Below are 21,122 nucleotides of genomic sequence, written 5' to 3'. Positions count from 1 at the left end.
GGGGGGGGGGGGGGGGGCAGCTCTGACTCTATAATTTCACACGAACACACATGCCCGTCGCACTCACACGTCTCCGTCTTGCTCGCCCCCGAGATGACCGTGTGTACACGTTACCCTCGTCTGGGGGCTGCGCGCCAGGCAAGGCAGGAAAATCGAGCTGTTCAGCACGGCCCTGGAGTGCGTGCGGCTTTCCGTAGGCAAAAGAGAAGGTTTGTAACCACGAACAGTAACAACTTTGGAATTTTCTGCCCCATCTTAATGAAAACACAGAAAAAACATGAGGCTCCTCTTCTGCCCGCCACAGGGAAAACACTGTGAAATGGGCGCGAGCCTTTTAGAAACACCGCTCCGAGGCTGCGGGGCAAGGAGGTGTGGGTCACCGTCCCGCGAAGGGAAGTCATGTGGCTACTCCGGCACAACTGCTGTCCTACACCGAAAACACCGAGCCCGGGCGATCCACATGTGTTCACACTGACTGCTGTGAATGTAGCCACGGGCCCAGGTTTCCTAGAAAGCGACCTAAAACACAAATTTTAAATACTTTCATCTCAGAAAGGCGAACGCTTTTCTTCTGTAGAACATCCTCAAATCAAATACCACTGTGACTTCGCTCCCGGAGGACTACTGCGGAGCATCTCCCTGGCACACGAGACAGGAGAGCCTCTTTGTCTGAACACGGCACGCGCGGCACCCATCGCACAGACATGGCAGACACTGGACGGCCCACGCGTGACCTGCCGAAACAGGTCCGTCAGAAGGATCCTGAGCACACGGTATCTTACTTCATTTACAGGACAGCCAAGTACACACAGAAATACACAAATAACTGAATGAATGTTTGTTGTTTATAAGCCACAGAACTCATGTTCATTTTACAAACACAATTAAATATACTTTCCGTGTCTCCCAGGTCATGAAGGAGTCACACTTGCCGGCTGTCCCATACATAAGAGAACCACAGTGTTTCCCAATAAAAGGGGCAGGCGGCAACAGTGTGCGTGCCCTGTGCACAGTGTGCGTGTGTGAACCTGGCCTGACCAGGGGGTTCCGCGGTGCTTTTGTACGAACGGATGCCAGGAGCTCACCTGTCCAGCACAAAGGCTGGTGCTCGCACACAAAGGCACTGGCCACACAGAGAGCAAAGGGCCCAGACCTTGGGGTGGCCGGCACGTCGTAGGGGAGCCCCGTCCCCACCCCTCCCCATGTCAGCAACGGACGCTCACTTTTCTACACACAAACGCTTTAACATGAGCACAGTAACGGTTAGCCTCGATCCCCAAAAAGGAGCCACAGTATTAAGACGGAACCGAACATGAGGCTCTTCCTCTGCCTGTCACAGCGAAAGCACCGGGGCTGCCTCGGCAGGCCCCGCCAGCTGCTCCCGAGGACCCGTGCACGCCCCGCTCCTCGACACCCGGCCTGTCTCCTGGCCGGAGCGGTCGCCCCCGGCCCCCCTTACCTCAGAACAAAGCAGCTCTGGGAGGTCGGGAAGGGCCGGCTGGATGTGGCTATCAGACAGATGGTCACCCTCCTTGTCTAGAGAAGATGAAATGCTAGAGGAGAGAAATCAGAGTGGGTTTTGTCCTAACCAACGGAGGCTACAAATCCCATTGGCCTCAGGTTGGAAACCTCGTGACATGGGACCGGGCACATGTGACCTACTTTTCGCCCAGCTCCCCTCATTCCGTTGGAGGGGTGCACCCGGCGCGGATGTGCTGTCATTTCAATGACTCCTTCCCCGAACAGGGGCCAGCGCACACATCGGCATGCCTGCGGGCCACGGCCGCCGCGCTGGGCCCACGGAAGGGAAGGCGTGGGTGGGCCCCGCTGACGGAAAGGCGGCTCCTAGGGCCGGAGCAGTCGCCGCTGCTGCCAGCCGTCTGCCGGGGTCGGGCCTCGCACAAAGCGGGTCCTGCTGACGCACTCGGTCCCAGAACCGCAGGATGGGGAGCCTGAAGCAGCACCAACCGCAAATTCTGTCCTTTCCCCATTTTGTCTTTGTGAGTGTGCGTGTGCGTGTGCGTGTGTGTGACCCAGCGCGGCTCGGTCCAGGCCTAGAAGCAAGCTGCATGCTTAAGCCTAGAAACGCGCGAGCGCCGTGTGTCCTCGAGAGCCGCCCTGACGCAGGGCTCTGGTGTGGGCCTCGCCGACAGGAGGCCAGACGTGGGCCCGCGAGACGTGCTGGGGAGGCACCTCCGTCACTGGGCAGGAGACAGTCGCCCTCGGTCCACCTTCTACTGAGCACCGGAGCTCACCAGCTCACATGAAGTCGGACGCAGACAAACGGTAAGACCCGTGACAGCAGAGGGAAAAACCTGGACGCAGGGGGCAGTTGCCGGCTGTGAGGACACAGGAAGTGGAGGCCCGCCCGAAGTCAGCCGGCTTGTTTGCTGCAGGACGACAACTGAAACAGCACAAGCACCGGATGCTCATTGCAGAAAAAACAGAAAATGCATGTAATAAATGCACAAAATAACCCGTAATGTCACTGCTCAGAAAAGACCGCCAGCGAGAGTGCGCTGTCTGGAGCCCACCTGGTCAGGCTTTTGTCTAGGAGGTGTGAGTCATTATATTTTCTTAATAAAAATAGGACCAAACCTTCCACATTTGTCCTGTTTTTCTCATTTAACATGATGGATGAAATATTTTTCTACATGTTTAAATCTGCACGACAATGATCACATTCCTCATGGTATTTTTTATTATTCTTATTATACGTAAAATTTTATGCACTTTTATGTAGAAAAATGTAACCAATCTGGAATGCTGGTATTTCCAGGTTTTTGAGCTGTTATATATTTTTTAAAGATTTTATTTATTTGAGAGAGAGAGAGCAGGAGCTGAGGAGAGGGAGCAGCAGATGGAGGGGGGAAGCAGGCTCCCCGCTGAGCAGGGAGCCCGATGCAGGACTCGATCCCAGGACCCTGAGACCACGACCTGAGCTTGACTGACTAAGCCAGCCAGGCACCTTGAACAACCGGTTCTATTAAAGAACGTTTCCACAGCCCGCCTTGGTGGACCTGTCCCTGCCCCTCTCTGGCTCTGCCGGAACACGTTATTTACAGATGCTCTTCCTGGGTGGAAGGACACGCGTGCTCGAAGCTCGGCCAGTGACACTGCGGTGACGGCGGCCGTTCCCTGCACTCCACGTGGCGGGGCAGCTCTGTCCTCAGTGCCCGACTGCGCCCTGAGTCCCGGGGACATCAGCTGCTCGGGGCCAAGCAAGGAGCTGCTGCAAGCCGGCCTGAAGCCAGCCCTGCCATGTGTCCGGCCCCGCCGGCTACTCCCCACCTCGCAGCGGGTCTCTGTGGAGGACCCATTCTCACTCCGGGGCAGTCGAGGGAAGGAGCGGCCGAGACACACAGGTCTTGCTCCCAGTGCTAAAGCTCAGGCCATGGAAACCTGGCTCTCACCCACCAGGCGGCCAACAGTGCCAAGTGCCACTGAGGGCCGTGTCTGGCCAGTACAGGCCTCGGCCCTCGACAGGCAGGTCTGGTGCAAGGTAAGCAAGTGGTGACAGCCAGGCCAGAGTCCGGGGGGTTTCCACAAGCAGATGTACTGCCTCGGGGCACGCCGGCCTGTTGGGTGCAGGGGGGAAGCAGAGAGAGCCTGGATGGAGGGAAGAGGAACAAAGGAGGGACGGAAGGACCAGAGTCACCAGCCAAACAGAAGTGGCCGAGGGTGTGGGGGCCCCCGAAGAGAAGGAGGGTGCAGCCCGGAGGTCCAGAGAAACCAACGGATGAGGGCACCTTGGGTGCTGGGGGCAGCAGGGGAGAACTGAGGGTGTGACCTTGGGCCGTTTCGGGGTAGAGGGAGCACTGCAAATAGGGTGGGGGACCCCCGCTGGGAGCACCACACCACCCAGGGGTTGGCCAGCTGGGGGCACTCGGGCTGCAGGGTCATTGGGACATGTTGGGCTCAGTGGCCGGTCACTTCCTGGATGGCTGTGGGCTTCCTGCTCTTATGTCCACCCACTGCTCTGCAGCCAGGTCCCGTGCCTGAGACTGGGTCAGATGCCCAGACCACTGAGCGCGTGGGCACCTGGCGAATAGAGTCAGGCAGAGGGCAGGCTGAGGAGGAATGCAGGGCCCCCAGCATGCAGACAAGAGGCAGAAAGCCCTGTGTGGGGTCCCCTCGGCTCCCAGGTCCGGTGAGCCGCAGCCGGCTTGAGCTCCAGAGGTACCTCTTGAAGAACCGGTCAGCCTGGGCTCTGGTTTGCATAGCTGGGCGCACTCCAGACCACAGCCTGGGACAGGTCAGTCACGACAGAGGACCCTTCCCGTCCGGCTCCCATCCAGATCCAGCAGAGTTCAAGGCCACCGTGACCAGTCACTGACATTCGCCCACACAGACACACCCGGGGGCTGACATGGACTTGATCCTCCTCAGTGGGAAGAACAAGGAAAAGAGCAAACAGGCCGCAGGCTCGGGGACTGGGTCAGGCGCCGCAGGGTTAGAGCGCTGAGCTGCAGTTGACAAAGGAACAAGCCCAGACAGAGACCCCCGGGGGGGGCAGACGAGCAGCTGCTCCTGAGAATAAGGGGAACCTGTGGGAAGGCAGTCCTGCGATGCTCAGTGTTTCTCTGCCGGCCACGCGCGGCCACGCTACCTCCGAAGCGGTGCTTGTGCGGCGAGTCTGGATTAGTAAATATACGGCTTAAACGTCCTCAACGGCCAGCGCCGTGTCTCCACGTAAGCAAAACACCCTCAAACGTGTCCTCGAGGCCTGAGCAAAGCCTATGTGACGTGAAGACACAGGAGAATAAGGTACAGCCGGGCTGGGGTCGACCGAGGCATGTGCACCATGGAAGGTGCCCGAGGCCTCAACGTGAGGCCAGGGAAAGTGGGTTCTGCTGGCCCAGAACCTGTAAGGCCTGGCAGAGAGTCTGGACCTCGGGGTCCTGGAGTGCACAGAGGCACGGAACACACACACTCTGTGCAAACCACCCCCACTCCGGCACACGTGCTGCTGTGCGCATGCACAAACACACGCCGGTCACACGTGAGCCGAAACCACGTGCACACAGGCTCCCACATCCGTATGTGGCGCTCCTTCCCGGCACAGCCACACACGGCACCGCAGCCCTGCGCACGCGTAAGGACTGTCGGTGGGGCTGGGCCAGCAGGAGCTCAGCACAGGCCTGCGTGAGGCTGGTGCTTATTCACGGGGCACCCAGTCAACAAGGGGACAACAGACGTAGCTCTTCAGTGTCCACCCCCCGCCCCAGCATCCTTTAGAAAATGGTGGGAGGGCCAGGAGGGGTAAAAGCACGGACTACTTAGGGGAAAACAGTTCTAAGGGTTCCCATCCTCCTCCAGCATTCAAGGGAAAGGCCACGGAAACCATTCTGTCGCCACCCCAGAGCCAGCCAGGAGCTGTTAGTTCAGAGTGACAGTCGTGAAATTCCATATTAACCCAAATGCATTGCGGGTTTTCCACTCTCGCGGGGCGCGTAACCATGCTGTCCCTACGTGGTCACACGCGGGGTCTGCCGCCTTTCTTTGTTCAACTTCCCGGCACTGCTCCCCAGGGACACCAAGTCACAGACAGAAGAGGGTCAAATACACATCGCGTCGGCTCCCCGTCCTCAGGCTGACTTTGACTTTGCTACCTGCGTTCCTGGTAAACAGACAAGCAGACAGAGCGTCTTCACGGTCACTCACCTTCCCCCATAAGCAGGCTCGAGGGATCAGAGCAGATCCATAGACAGCAACTGGTCGGACTCACTGAGACTAGAGCATCTCAGCTGGGACCGGTGACAGACAGTCGACTCCGTCCGGAGCTCACCTACCTGAAACAGAACACAGGGTGCATGAGTGAGCACGTCCACGCCCTCGTCCCTCGGGACGGAGCTCCCACACAACTGCTCCTGCATTCGACAGGAGCAGCCAGGCCTTCAGCATTCACGTAAGGGGCGGGCGGGAGATGGAGACGACGTGCCAGTGGGAAGGCGCCCTGGGCATCCCGGCTTCCAGGTCCCGAGTGAGGCGGCTCCCAGCACGAGGAAGCTTCCGCTTCACAAGCGCGGACCCGAGAGAAGAGCTTCGGTGGAACCGTATCAACTTTTGGGAAGGAGAATGAACAGTCGACCTTCTACGGCAATATCTGGTCCCGTTCTCTTCCTCTCCTTCCCCTGCACTGATTTCAGAAGAGCCGTCACGGATTCCACGCGAACCCGGACGCGGTCGTGCACTCGCAGGACGCGCGCCGCGCTGTGTAACCCATCCCGCCCTGGTCCCGGCACAGGTCCGGCCAGACCTGCCTTCCGCGCTGCCGGCTGTTTTTCTAGCGACTGTCGGTTTCCCCTGGGTCTAAGTGTCCTGACTCTTTACTTTTCAAATTCACTTTGGTTGCCCAAACTGGGAATCTAACCCCCAGTCGCAAGGACCTACCCTCATTCACTATCCTTGATGCTGTGTTACAATTCCATTCCGGAAGTGCACCTTTATGACCTTCCAGTGAATTATCGTGACAGACACCTTCAAAGGCTTATTTACGACAGCACCCAACACTTGGAATTGGGTCATAGCACCAAAAATCATGAGAAACCTATGTCCAATGTCTTTGCTTTTCTCCGAGTCAGTCAGGTAACCACTTTCGCCCATAAACCACAGCACTGACTGACTTTGCTCCAAGCTGCAATGTCTTATCCAGGTACCACGCTGCGGTTCCAAGTGAAACTAACTGGAGAAAACCAAATTCGAGGAAATCCCATGAAAGGTGCTGTGAAGTAAGACCCGTCTTTCGTATGGACACCCAGAGCCTCCGTCGGCGTGAGTCATACACGAACACAGTAAGAGGTTCAATGTGTTACTGACTAGAGGACCACAGAGGCCAGCTCTGTTGAGTTAGGTCTTAGGGTCGGTCAGTGGGAATTCATCAGAAAGCACTGGAAGTATTTCAGAGGGACGCCATGAAGATTCAATGGGAAGCAATCGTCTTTGCAACATATGGTGCTGGGAGAAATGGACATCCAGACGCAAACAACGAGCCTTGCAATACGTATGAGCAGTAAGTCAAAATGGACCGAAGACTAGACTTACGAGCTAAACTACAAATGCTTACAGAAAACGTGAGGAAAAATCTTTTTGACGCTGGATTTGGCAATGAGGGTCTTGTGGCTACACCACCAAAAAAGCATAGGCCACAACAGCAAAACACACGCAAAGTAGACTTAATCAAAGTTAAGACCTTCTGTACTTCGAAGGACACTGCCAGGAGAGAGAATTCAACCTGCAGAATAGGAGAAAACACTTGCAAATCATGTATCTGAGATGGCCACAGAGAGAACTCCTGCAACTCAACAGTGATTTTTTTTTAAATGTGCCAAGGATCTGAATATGTGTTTCTCTAAGGAAGGTGGACAAACGGCCCAAGCACATGAAAAAGATGCTCAACACCATTAGTCGTTAGAAAAATGCACACGGAAACCACAATGAGATGGCACTGTGCACCCAGTCGACAGCGATGATAACAGTAACAGCAGCAACAGGACGACAGTGAGGAGGAGGGGAGTGAGCAGGAGGAGGAGGAAGAGGAAAAACAGAAAATCCAAGTGTCAGCCACGACCTGGAGGAACCGGAGCCTTCGTCCACGCTGGCGGAACTCCGAAATGGCGTGGCCTCTGAACAGTCTCGCAGTGTGTCACGAAGCTGAACGTGGAGTTACCAACGACCTCGTGACTGCACGCCTACGGGTCCACACGTGAAGCTGAAACGTACGTTCACACGAAGATTCGCGCATGAACGCTCACGGCAGCCGTCGCCACAGCAGCCGCAGAGTGGAAACAGCCCACATGCTCTCCCTTATCAAGGGACAGACACGACGTGGTCTGTGCACGCAACGGAGTGTCACTCAGCCGCGCGAGAAGGCAGCGGCCTTCAAATGCCACACGGACGAAGCCGGCAAACACGGATGCCGAGCGAGAGTGGCCACACGCAGGAAGCCACACGCAGCACGACCCCACGTAGAAGAGACGCCTGGCGAGGCGAATCACAGACAGGAAGTCGACGGCTGCTCCCGGGGCTGGGGAAAGGGGACCGGGGCAGGCGATGGGACTAGCACTGGGCCTGGGGCTTCCTTTCGGACGATGAAACGCTCTAGTCTGAAGTTAGTGGTGACGGCTGCACACCTTTGTGACTCCGCTAGAAACTGCTAAAACGTATGCTCTGAGAGTGTGGAGTTTGTGGTAGATGAATTCACTCAATTTAAAAAAAACAAAGGCAGGGGCACCTGGGTGGCTCAGTCGGTAAAGCACCTGCCTTCGGCTCAGGTCATGGTCCTGGGGTCCGGAGATCGAGCCCCGGTCGGGCTGCTTGCTCGGCAGGGAGCCCGCTTCCCCTTTCCCTCTCCTTCTGCCCCTCCCCCAGCTCGTGCAGTCTCTCGCTTTCTCTCAAATAAAGAAATAAATAAGATTAAACAAACATGCAAAGGTAATCAATACTCAGAAGTTAAAAGAACAAAGTAATGAAAGACCCCTCGCATGAAACACGCGGAACGCACGTGTGGTCACCGCCCCCTTACAGAAGGGGCGCCTACAGCACACGCAACAGAAAGGCACAAACTCACAAGGACTCGACGGTCAGGAGAAGACAGACCAACCAACACGGCGGTCAGCACAGTACCGGAGTCTGGAAAGTGGATGAAAACGCGGTTACTAATTTGGCAAAGCCAGGAAAGCTGAACCCAAGCCTCTGAGGGGAGAGGCCCCCCGCACAGCAGCCGATTCTTGCAAGTCTTCCAGAATGGCTGCACAGGGAGGGGCCGGAGGCAGGTGAGGAAAAACGGGGTAGTAATTAGAGTTTTCTGTAAGGCGTTCGGCCCCAGAAGTCCTCTGGCTCTTTTCTTCCACGGATAACAGGAGGTTTCGCCTCTGCAAAGGGTGACTCATTCAGGATACAGACTCAGTGATGGGCGGTTCTGAAGACAGCGAAATGCCAAAATTAACACGGAGTGTCACACGGGAGAAAACAAATGGAACAGTAAGAACTGCCCCCCTCCCCCGAGAGGCTCTCCGGGTTCTAGCGGGCAGGGTTATGAGCTCAGTAAGCTACGTAACACGGGAACAGTGGAGGCCGCGGTCTCGGTCTCCGACAACGTGATAAAACTGGAGATTGATGAACTTCAACCAAAGGATATTCCATTTGCGGTTCAGATCGTCTTAGAAGCATCTAAAGGAAACTAGTTTACTTAATAATCACAGGCAGCCCTGCTGTGTCACTAAACCGGCAGGAAACACAGTGAGATTGAAATCTTCCAAGCGGCGGGACAAAAGCAGCCGTCCACGCAGTGACCCGCTTCTTCCGGCAGCCGCAGCTTTCGGAGCCGGGGACGCCGAGCACCGCGTGGTTAGACGTGAGACATGAGGGCAGTCCCAGGGAGGCAACCCGCTGCTGTTCCCTCTGCGAGCACAGCCGGTGTCAGGAGGGGACGGAGACTGTTCCCTCTGCGAGCACAGCCGGTGTCAGGAGGGGACGGAGATGAGGTGAGGGCGCGACCCCTTTCCTCACCTCCGCGGCCCCCTCGCCGTGCGACCCACTTAGCAACAACAGGAGCAAAGGTTCCAACGTCTTGCTGAGCCGCCCGCCACAACGAATCAGCTTCACCGGATGAGTCCCCGGGGACGTCACTGCCCCTTCTGGCACAGGCCAGACAAAAGCCCATTCAGCTGCGAACTACACCCCCACACACTCACACTCACACACGTGTGCATGGGGCAAACGCAGCTCGTGCCGCTCGCCGAGCTCAGCAAAGGGCTGGGGCTTCACCAGATGGTTTGAAACGTCAGACACGGGGAGGCACAGCGCCCCCCCCCCCCCCGCCTTCGCCGGGCTTCCTCCACGCTCTCCTCTGGCCAGAAGCCCGGGTGCGGAGAGGCTGATGAGGAAGCAGGAGGCTGAGGGCCCAGAGGTGGGTGTGGAGGACAGAGCGGGCGCCGCCTCGGGAGGCTGCTCAGGCTCTGCCAGAGCGGGGCAGGCGGGTCTGTGGACGGCAGGGCTGGAAGGGCTCTGAGACAAAGAGGCACAGCAGACACCGGGGACAAATCCTGATATGTTCACACAAGCCGTCTGGCTCTGGCGCGGCAGCAGACGGAAGGTGACGAGGTACAGCGGAAAAGCCGGGCGGGAACCGAGGAGGCTAACCCGTAAGCCAGCCCAGAGCTAACGGGACTGTCCAAGGGCGGGGAAGAAGAACCCGGAGCCTAGGAGGGCCCATCCCTGGGGACTCAGTCTGACGAGGGAACCCAGGCCAGACCAGCAAACTGTCCCTCTAGTGGGAGACGCCCACACACGCGCAGGAACAGCCCATGCAGCACAGCGCGAGCGCAGTAAAGACGCGGGACACACGACCGGCATGGCTCTAACTCACAGAGCAAGTGCCAACCGATGCTGGACACATGAAACCAACAGACTGCGCTCCCCGCCCACCGGGCAATTAAACTAGAAATCATTAGCAAAGGGTAACTTTCTAATCCCCCCGAACAAAACATTTTAAAAAAGCTTCTGGGGGCGTCTGGGTGGCACAGTTGGTTAAATGTCCAACTCTGGATTTAGGCTCAGGTCATGATCTCAGGTAGTGAGCCCCGCATGGGGCTATGTGCTCGGTGTGGACCTGCTTAAGATTCTCCCCCTCCCTCTGCCCCTCTCCACCCTGCCAGGGTGCTCACACACACGTTCTCCCTCAACAACAACAACAACAATAATAATCAGAAGCTTCTAAGTAAGAAATGGACGGAATGACAATGCAATTAGAAAATAACCAGACCACTAAACTTGCAACCAGCCAAACTTTGTGGCAAGCGGCTACAGCACAATTTACAGAAGAATTTAGTCTTAGGAGCCTGTATTAGGAATAAAGGAAGGCCAAAAATTAGTGAGTAAAAGATGCAACTTAAGGATTGAGAAAATAACCGAAAGTGCCTACAGGAAGTAGAGAGAAGGTAATGATAAAGAGCAGATCAAAAGAAAAGCCATGAGCCAACTGAGAAAACGTACCCATATACAATTTAGTTCCTCAGAAAGGTCTAGAAATGCACAAGCCTCTGATGACACTCACAGAGGAAGATAACCAAGAAGGTACCGGCGTGGTCGGGACTACAAGGAGGACCGGAGCCTCTGGTTGTGGACACGACAAGCAGACAGTCCCCCCACTGGACAGCGCGCTGGGCGTCAAACCCGAAACAAACAAGGGGAGACGGGGAAGCCGCGAGAAGGCCGACTGGCGAGGCGCCCGGGATTCGAAGAACCGCACAGCAGGGAGACCCCACTTGGCTCCGCTTCACCTCGTTTCCGTCCTATACACTCCCGAGTGGTCCCTGGGGCTGGTCACACTACAAGTGCTGCGGGACACAGGAAAGCAAGTGTCAGCAAAAGTCTGCTCTCTCTCTAGGCCAAGGGCTGGGAGCAGGACACCGAGGCAGCCAGACGGCTTCTCACAGCGCCTGCGCTCCCGCAGCCCGCGCCACCGGAGATGCACACACACCCCTACCGGCCCCCATCGCAGCCTAGGCTCCCACCCCTACCTGGCAGCACCAAGGCACCCCCCAGCCCAGGTATCAGGGAGACGGAGGGAGGGACCTGGACCCCGACCCCAGCTGGCTGTGCACAAGGTGCCCCGGCCTGGGACCGGCGGACGCCCACTGAGGTAGGAGATGGACAGCAGGCACAGAATACCACACCACCGTGACCAACCTTGCCAGGATACAAACGAAAACCACTTATCGGGCCAAAAACTAGGAAAATCTCAACACGAACAAGGGAAGAAAATCAACAAATGCCGAATGCTGAGATGTGAGCCCTCGGACAAGCCTCTTAAAGCAGCCGTCGAAAGAAGGCTTCGCCGAGTGTTTAGGAATAAGCTAAAAGCATGTCTCTGAAAACTCACAGAGAAAAGGAAGCTATGAAGAACCATCAGCAGCCAAAGATCAATGAAATCATCAGCCTCAATACCCCCATAGCCATTACAGAAACTGAATTTGTAATAAAAAGCTCTAAAAAAGAGATCTCCAGGCCCAGATGGTTTCACCAGAGAATTTCAATACCCAAAGATGAACAGCAGCCCTAGACCATCTTTCAGAGGAACGAGACGGAGAATCCCTCAACTCATGTTGTAAGGCCAACACTAGAGCAATTTGCCTTAGGAACACAGGCACAAATAACCCAAAACAGTTTTTTAGCTGGCAAACGAATCCCGCAATGTATAGAAGATGTACACACCAGGACCAAGCAGGATGTATCCGGGTACATAAAGCGGGCTCCATACCGAAAAATCCATCTATATAATCTACCGTATCTATAAACCAAAGCATAAAAACCATGCAATCATATAAAATAATGCATAAAAAGCATTTAATAAAATTCAACACTTACTCATGATAAAAAAAAAAATACCAGCGAATTCAGGACACAGGAAAGCTACCCCAACGTGATAAACAGCGTTTATGAACCGTACAGCTAACGTCATAGCTAACGGTGACAACATCACACCTAACCGTGCCAGGCTGAAGGCTTTATCCCACAGCTGGGAACAAGGCAAGTCCATCCACGTCACCATTCTTAGGACACCAGAAGTTCCAGCCACTGTCATAGGCAAGAAAAATAAACCAGAGACATACAGACTAAAAATGAAGAAATAAAACTATCTCTATGTGAAGATGATGAATTTCTACCTAGAAAATCCCAAAAAATCTACAAAACAAAACTCCTAACCCTGATAAGTGAGTTCAGAAAGCAGAATGTTAGAATAATACACAAAAATTAACTGCATTTCTAGATGCTAACAGGGAACACACATAAACCAAAATTTAAAACATAATAGCATTTAAAATCACTCAAAATAAAACGGAATACTTATATACTTAACATATGCAAGATTGTATGCTGAAAACTGTGAGATGTTGATAAAATAAATTTTAAAAACTAAATAAATGGAAAGACCTATCCATGGATTGGAAAACTCAACATAGTAAAAATATCAATTCTCTTCAAACTGATCTAAAGGTTCAGTGCAATTCCTATAAAAATCGTAGCAATGTAGGGATGCCTTGGTGCTCAGTCTGTTAAGCATCTGACTCTTGATCTCAGCTCAGGTCTGGATCTCAGGGTCGTGAGGGGAGGCGGGAGTGCGTGGCCAGAGGACTCCAGGCCTCGCAAGGCAGTTCCCTGCAGTGACGAGGGCGGCGGTCCCAAAACTTAGACGGTGGTGGTGGTTGTGCACATCCCTGTGGGGCAGCGAACCGCGTAGACCCCAACTCCGACTGCTCTGACCACTGTCACGGCCGCTGCCGCGCTTCCCTGTGCGGCTGTCACTGCCACCACCACAGCGCCGCGGCTGCGGGGCTCCGGCCTCTGCTCTTGCTGCTGCCATTACCACTGCTGCTGTCGCCGCCGCCACCAGCACCGCCGCCACCACTGCTACGGCTGCTCCTACCACCACTGCCTCTGTCGCTGCTAGCACCACCACCGCCACCAGGACTTCCACTCTTGCTACCATACGACCGGTTCCACTGGTCCCGCTCCGGCCACGGCTCCTGTCCCGGCGGCTACTCTCACTACCCTGCTACCAGCAGTGGCACTGTTAGAACTCACTGCCGCCGCCCCTGCTATCACTCCTCGTCCTACCACACACACACACACACACACACACGCACACGCACACGCACACAATTACAGGTAAAAATTGGTAAAGTTTGAAGTCTGATTGGCAGCGCTGCACCATAGTACTTTCTGGGTTTTCGTGCTGTACTAAAGTCACATAAGATGTTACCACTGGAAGCAGCTGCGTAAATGTTACAGGAGACTCTGTACTCTTCTCACTACCTCCTATGAATCTGTGGCTCTTTTGGAATAAAAGTTAAAAATAACGCTACAGCAGAGCCGAAAGAAGGCACAGAGAAATTCTGATAAGCACAAAGCTACAAAAGCCAGTTTCACATTAACAGGGCTGTGCAGGACTGGAGAGATTATATGCGCCGAGGGCTGAGCCGCAGGAGATGGGCCGCCACGTCCCACACAGCGAACCAGATGGGAAGGCGAGATGAGACACACACACTCGCGTGCGGGCCGCTGACCTACATCCGCTCGGGCTCCGAGGAGAAGGGAGGGGCTGGCGCAGAGGCTCCTGTGCGGGGACGGAGCTGGAGAAAGACCTGGAATCCGCGGACTCAGGCCCCCGACCCACCGCAGTAAGGCTGGCGGAGGAGCCCACGCTAGAGGCATCATAACAGAATCTCCAGAAAACCAAGACAAAGACGAGATCTTAGAAGCAGACAGAAGTAAACGAGACTGTTTTCAAAGGGGCGGGGGCGAGACGGAAGGCTGCGTCCTCAGCAGACCGCGGGCGCCGGGACAGAAGTCGAGCTGCGGGCGCTGGGAGTCGCTGGCTCCTGCGTGTGGCCGCGCCTGGCGGACGAAGGTGGATGAAGGTATTTCCGACAGTCAGAACCTGGGGACCCTCTTCCCCAGCGCACCCACTCCGTGAGGTTACGGTGGGTGATGTTCGGGCAGAAGAAAGTGGCCGCAGAAAGAACCCTGGGTTTGCAGGAGGAAACACAGGACAATAAAGTGTAAAACTACTTGTAAAAGGAAACAAATACCAACCATATAGGACAACAGTGGTGACTTGTTACTTCTTCCGTAATTAGAAATCTCCTGGGACTTAAATATATTAGAAAATTCACTGTGCTGGTCAGGGAGAAGGATAGCTTTTTCTTTCCTTTTAATTTTCAAAATTCCTTAAAAGTCCCCAGATACAGCGACACGATTAACGAAGAAAAGCCCCTGCGACCTCTTCAGTGCAGAGCTCAAGGGATCCCTCAAACCCGAAGAACAGGGGCAGGTGGGGGGCGACACGCGGTGGCCGGTCCCAGTGATGCACGCGCTTGGGGGAAACGGCAAGTGGGGAACAGCCCTTTGCGCCACCAAACTCAGAACCCCCCCAAGTCCTGACATCCCCACCAAGAAACAGGGCCTCACACCAAGTGGGAAACTGGTGAATATTCTGACGGCAGACGGAAAAGCCCCGGGAAGTTTGTGCTGAACCCAAGTCCCCCTGTTCTGGGAAAGTGAGGAAAAAAAAAAAAAAGAAAGAGAAACGGAGGCAGAAAGGAGGGAGGAAGCAGGAGGCCAAGGAGCCCTTCGGGAGCTCGTAGGGCTCACACCATGCTGAAGGGCTCCGGGTCCGCAGGAAGCTTGAGAACGTCCCACAGTGTTCAGTTCGGGAGCGACTGGAGAGAGAAGCATCGGAGAGAAAACAAACCACGCGAAGCTACTGGAACACAGGAGGCTTCAGAGAAGGGAGCGGGGCGGGGAGGAGGGCGGCCTCCGGGCGTACTGCTGAGCCCTGCAGGGACCACAGGGAGGGCACGGCCCGGCCGTGGGGGGGGGGGGAGTGGGGAGCACCGTCCCTCTCCGACGACAGACGGAAGTCCTCCTGGAGCGGCAGTGATGCTCCCCAACAGGAAGGCCTGCGCAGGGGCCACGTAAACACTACCTCATGGCAACAGTAAAGGAGAAAGCCTTTGGCCCCTCAGGCTAGGGAAGAGATTCTGGCCCCTTCCCAATTCCTTTTCAGGAGCCTCTGCCCTAAGGGTCCAGAAAAACCCCTATTTAAAAACAAGAGGCAAGGAATCATGACCAAATCCCATAAAAATGTTACCAAAAAGAGGTGAAAATAAAATAAATAACATTGTAAGGGAGAATAAAAATGTGCCAGAAAACTATGAACCCGAAGCAAATTATAGCCTAATTAATATGTGACACTGAACTAAAATTTGAGAAAATAATCAACATTTTAGAAGAACATAGTTTAGAATAGAATTAGAACATCTCAAAGTGACACGGCAAGAAAACAGGAAGAGATAAAAAGGTGGCCGCTGACGCTCAGGAATGAACGAGAGAGAATGTTCTTCCAAAGCGAGAAGCGGAAGGAGCACAGGAGCCAGAGACGGCACCGAAGGCCAGGAAGGAGCGTAGAGGACAGAAACACGGCAAGAAGACGGCGAGACAGACGCACAGAAAGAAGATTGGGGAGGACCCGACAGACAGCGTGCGGGCGAGAGAGCACCAAGGCTCCCGTGCGTCCAGCTGCGACCCGCCGCTCCCTCACGCACACACGCACACTCTGGAGACACCTCCCGAAACACAGCAGGGCCTGACTCCGCACGGTGACCGGGCGCCCTGCGGTCCCGAGAAGTCGAGCCTGAGCAGTGAGCAGACAGACTTCAGGAAAACGATGAGACGTCAGAGATGAAGTCTTCGGGGCGTCCAGAGCGAAAGGCCCCATGCGCTCATAATGAAAAGAACAGCGGAGAGAGGCCAGACGTCTCAGCAGCCACGCAGGAGCAACGGAACCTTCTAGGACACCAAAGTGAGACGCCACGTAGCTCAATTCCACGTGCGCTGCAAGGCTACGGATGAGAAGACAGGAACACAGGGTGCGTGTGGCCGGCCCACCACGGAGACCCTGACCGAGCGTCGGCCTCGGCCAACCGCGAAGGTGGTGGAGAAACTGTCACAAGCTACGGGGACAAGCGTCGGATATATTCGCTCTAGAATCATGACTGACTGACGCGCTTCCCGGGGACACCAGTGTACGACGCACCGAGATAAAGAAGGAACCACCAGGAAAGTGGATGAGGAGGAGGTAAAGCCCAGGCGGGAGTAACCAGGCGGCGGGCGAAGCAGACGATGGGGGTGGGGGGACAGAGCGGCTTCCAGCCCCCTGGGATGCTCCTGTGATACCCCCCGAGAGCCCGTCAGCAGACACAACAGAAGAGAAAAGAGGGGTTTCTGCACATGACACAGAGAGGTACTAGTATAAAGCCAAAAAACATAAATCTTCCCAAGAATCAAAGGAAATAGGAACAAAAAGGAAGTGTTTACTAAGTCAAGGAATTCACTGATACACACACACATATATATTCATATTTTCAAGACATAATGGGAAGTCATAAAGAATCACAAGCTACTTACGCGGGGAGGGAGGGAGCGGGTTTGAACCAGGAGGATCCGGGACTTTCTGAACAGACGGCGACAGAGCCCTACTTTAGGGTCAGGGAAATGTCTACATAATCCAAATAAGAATTTTTTTAAATCCCTGAAACTTAAAAAAAACTAAGTATACACAAAGTTGGTGATATAACTGCACAGGATTGTGGCAACTACCCTGAGAACACGGGAACGTGGCTGGGTATTCTCAGGGACACAGACACGCAGGGAAATGTCCTAACCTTGAGTAGTTATTCGTTGGCACCAATAATGTTCCAAACCCATTATATGTACCTTTAGGGTAAAACATGTAAGTAATAATGCTAACAAGACAAAAGAGAAACAAGTCCAAAACTTTTAAATTTTAAGTTAAAACCCTATAATGCTGCATTTGGTTTAGAACGACTTCTGTGAACTCACAATTTCCCCTTCTTTCCCCCTTAACTCTCTCCGCTGAACTATGAAAAAGAGCGGACACTCCACTGCAATCAGCACGCTTAGTGCCTAGACTGGGGCCTCCGAACACGTCGGTGGATCCCAGGAAGTCTGGGAAAGCGAGCCCGAGAGGTGAGGTGGGAACGTGTTACACCAGAGTCGAGGAAACCGTCAAGACTGGTGTGGCTACGTCCACACAGAAGCCAGCAACATACAGAGCGATGTGAGTAAAGAGTGTCATAGTTGCAAGGGAACAAATGTATTATAGATATGAAACCCATAAGTCAGTAACAATGCTTTAAAAAGAAAGAAAGAATAGCAGAGAGACAAACAAAACTCATTGGACGATGGAAAAAGAAATACAAAGAAATAAATGTTTATCCCGCCTTTCTGGTAGGAACTGTATTTTAGGTAACCGCATAGCCTAGCGAGGAGGAAGTCACTCCATACGGAACAATCCCAATGGACGCGCGAGAAAGGCTTACACAACTGTCAGGTCACTGTTCCTCAGCCGCTGCTGGAAGAGCGGACCTAGGCGGCGGTGGTCAGCGGACACTAAAAACCCCAGGTGCACGGAGGGTGGTAAGCCCGGGACAGCCAGGATCTGACGGATAGCCGACGTGCCCACAGCCCGGGCGCCCATCTCCGGGGCCCGCACGCAGCCCTGCCACACACAGCTCCAATGTCCGCTCGTCCGGAAAACACGACTCAGGTGAACAGGCCAGGTTCCAGGAAATGGGGGGGGGGGGATATGCTGAATGACCTTGCAAGGAAGCAACCAGGACGTGGGACAGCCACACAGCCACCAGCAGGGAGAAGGCCAGGGGAAGGTGCTCGTGTGACACGGTCACAGCACAGCACGGACGGCCGGGCCCGCCACGCGCTCCCGGGATTTCAACACGACGTCACAGGGCAGCCCAGATCCAAGGGAAGGGAACACCGACCCCAGTGGGAGGGCAGTGAGAGTCATGGCACAGGAGAAGCACGGGGGCTTGTGCACGAAGGCCACACCACTGGGACAGTCCCCGCTGGGAGGGAGGGTGGGCAGAGCTGGCAGGACCGTGAAGGTCGCCCTCGGCTGGGAACGGACCGATGCAGAGTGGTGACTTGGGCACAGCGACGCTTTCAAGGTCACTCTGGCTCCTGGGAGGCTGCGGTTGGTCCCATGACCGAGGCAGGCAGGACGGAGGCCGACTCAGAGGGGTGGTGTTGGGTCAGATGACAAGGAGGGGGAGGGAGGAGGGACCAGGAGCGACTCTGCGGCTGCATGTGACGGCATCTCCCCCGGAGGGTGGCCAGCGCGAGCCCGCCGGGTGGAAGAAGGCCGCTCCTGGGGCAGTGGTGGCCATGGCAGGACAGAGGAAGAGGCCGCTGCGGGCAGCACGGCAGCACGGCCCTGCCCTGCCTTGCTCCTCTCGGGAACTCCTGCCAGCATCTGAACGATCAGACAGCTTTTTGTCTAATGAGGTCACTGTGCCTGTGGCCGAGGCTCTGTCTGTCACCCTGCTGTCCCTTTCCCATTGGACCAAAGTGCAAGGCCATCAGCTGGGGCCCATCCTCCCAGGGCTGCCCAGGACACTGGCTCCCCACACACTGTCCCCCGCTGGGCAGCTGGGCCCAGGCCTACCGTCTAGGAGATAGTCACACACAGAGCCCGGAGCCCAAGTCCACTTCTCTGGCCTTGTTGGCAGCTGACACCATCCAGCCCGGCCAGAGCTGCCACAGGGGAACGCTATTGCCCTGTCCGGTCCGGTCTGCCCGAGCTGGAGTTCAGGACCCGCCTGAGAGGCTGCTCACAGCCCCTGGTCTTTGTGGCTCCTGTGTCTGTCACCCACGAAGCCTGGCACAGTGCAGTGTGGCCAGACAGAGGGCCACCACATCCATAAGGTGCTCAGTGCCCCGTCTTTTTGGACTTGAGCCCAGTGACAGCGTCCCCCACTCTGGTTTCTCAGATGCACATGGAATGAAAGAGCTTCTCCAAGGTTCTCCTGGTCAGCAAGGGCCTGGCACCAGGACATGGAGGACACAGCCGGACACACCAGGACCCCCAGCCCAGAATAAGAGGCCCACGGCTGGGCCTTCACGGCTTCCCTGGCTCGGGGCCCATGGCTTCCGGCCTCCTCAATCAGAGCCTCTGTGGGGGGACCAGGGCAAGGGGGCTGTAATGGTCACCAACCACAAGAGCCAAGGACATGGTCTGCCTCTGCACACAGCGTGCTGACGGTCCTGCCTCCCTCTGCTTGTCTGATCACGTCCTGCTCGGCTGGGCCTTCCCTGCACGTGGGCTTTCCCCCGGTGACCAGACAACGTCTGTCTGACACGTTGCTCACTGGTCCAGATCGTCTGAATTTGTTTTCAACATTTAAAAATCAGATTTCATATTCAAATCTCATTTTATGACTTGAAACGGGAGCAAGGACTCGAGCCCCAGGAGCGGCGACCCTGCATCTACTGGCCAGGGAAGCTGCAAGGGCTCCCATCCCACCGAGGCGATTTTCCGCTCATGGACAGTGGCCAGCCTCTCCTAGGTCACTGAGCCATGCTCTGTACAGCCCTCGGTCTCTACGTGTCACATCCACACTGAAGGCCACACACGCCGGGCTGTGGTTGTAAATCCTTGTGAATCCTGGAGAGACAGACTCTGCTCCTGTAAGGGGGGCACCTCCCTCTCCCCTGGCTTATCTAGCAACTCAGGGCGCTGGAGACCTGATGGTCTGCTTGAAAAAGCTGCCAGAGACCAAAGTGAAAAGTAAAAACAAACAAAGTACTAATCTTGGTACCATTTTTGTTAAACTCAGTCTGCCCACTAGATTCTCATCCTGTCCCTAAAGCACTCGATGGCACCAAGGAAGCCACAGAGAGCTGGAGCGCCAGGGCTCTCCTTGGGCTGTGACACGTGCCAGGGGTGCAGGCAGGGGTCCCCGTAAGGCTGAGGTGGTTAACCCCCCGGAACCCCTGTGTGTCCAGCTGGTATAAGGAGTTGTCACTCACGGTGAAAAACAGACTCTCTTGAGAAAATTCTGCTTTGACTTCCACGTTACCAAGAAGCAGACCTTCCGTGGCTGACCCACAGTCTATCTCCATAGAAAATTCTCTTACTTGCCTTAAATTAATTTTGTAAGCTTGAAAAACCAGGTAAGTTAAATTTACTAGTCAGTTCTGCCGAACATTGTGAAATGAAACATGACAGCAGAATGTTTCCAGCCTTCCCTTCTCCAAAAACATCCGTACGCACACCCCTCTCTCCCCTGAAGAGCAGGGCAGGTGGCACCCGGAGAGCTCGCCAGCCTCACGGGCCATGAGCCACACAACAGTTTAACAAGAGCCAAGAGCCCCAGAGGGCTGTGTGCACTCCAGAAAGGCAGAGCTGGGCCTTCCCCAGGCTCTTCTAGCGGTGATGGGGATGTCTGCGGTTTGCTTCGCGGGGACGAGAACGAGGGTCACGTGCTAGTGCACCGGGACGGTGGCACACACTCCAAGACCCTGCGGGACCGGCCCAAACACGAGGGTGCCGTGCTGGGGGACGGACCCTGCAGGAGGGCGGGGCTCTGACAGTAGGGCCCACGGGACGAGAGATTTGTCACAGCAGCAAGCCCCAGCATCACCTGGACAGACTCCGTGGGGGGGGGCGGCGGCCCCCCGCCCCCGGGCCGGAGCGCCGCGCCCGGGGGCGCCGCCGCCCCCCCGGGCCGCCTCGGGGC

The 21,122-nt window shown here is 55.4% G+C and overlaps 1 protein-coding gene across 16 annotated transcripts in view; it reads right to left on the bottom strand.

Moving 5' to 3' along the window:
• PCBP3 (poly(rC) binding protein 3) overlaps nt 1-21,122 on the bottom strand; it is a 249,670-nt gene that overhangs the window by 57,690 nt on the left and 170,858 nt on the right. For 15 of the 16 annotated variants that reach the window (XM_059392541.1, XM_059392545.1, XM_059392544.1 and 12 more), the window contains one exon: nt 5,665-5,792. In XM_059392541.1, the coding sequence (XP_059248524.1) occupies nt 5,665-5,674 (10 nt within the window). In that variant the 5' untranslated portion in view covers nt 5,675-5,792. Of the gene's footprint in view, nt 1-1,459; nt 1,554-5,664; nt 5,793-21,122 lie in introns of all 16 variants that reach the window. The other variant, XM_059392539.1, reaches the window with a different exon arrangement.

This window comes from Mustela nigripes, chromosome 2 (genome assembly GCF_022355385.1).
Source record: "Mustela nigripes isolate SB6536 chromosome 2, MUSNIG.SB6536, whole genome shotgun sequence".
Taxonomy (NCBI): domain Eukaryota; kingdom Metazoa; phylum Chordata; class Mammalia; order Carnivora; family Mustelidae; genus Mustela; species Mustela nigripes.
The sequence above is the reverse complement of the archived record's forward strand: the minus strand, read 5'-3'. Positions and strand labels throughout refer to the sequence as shown.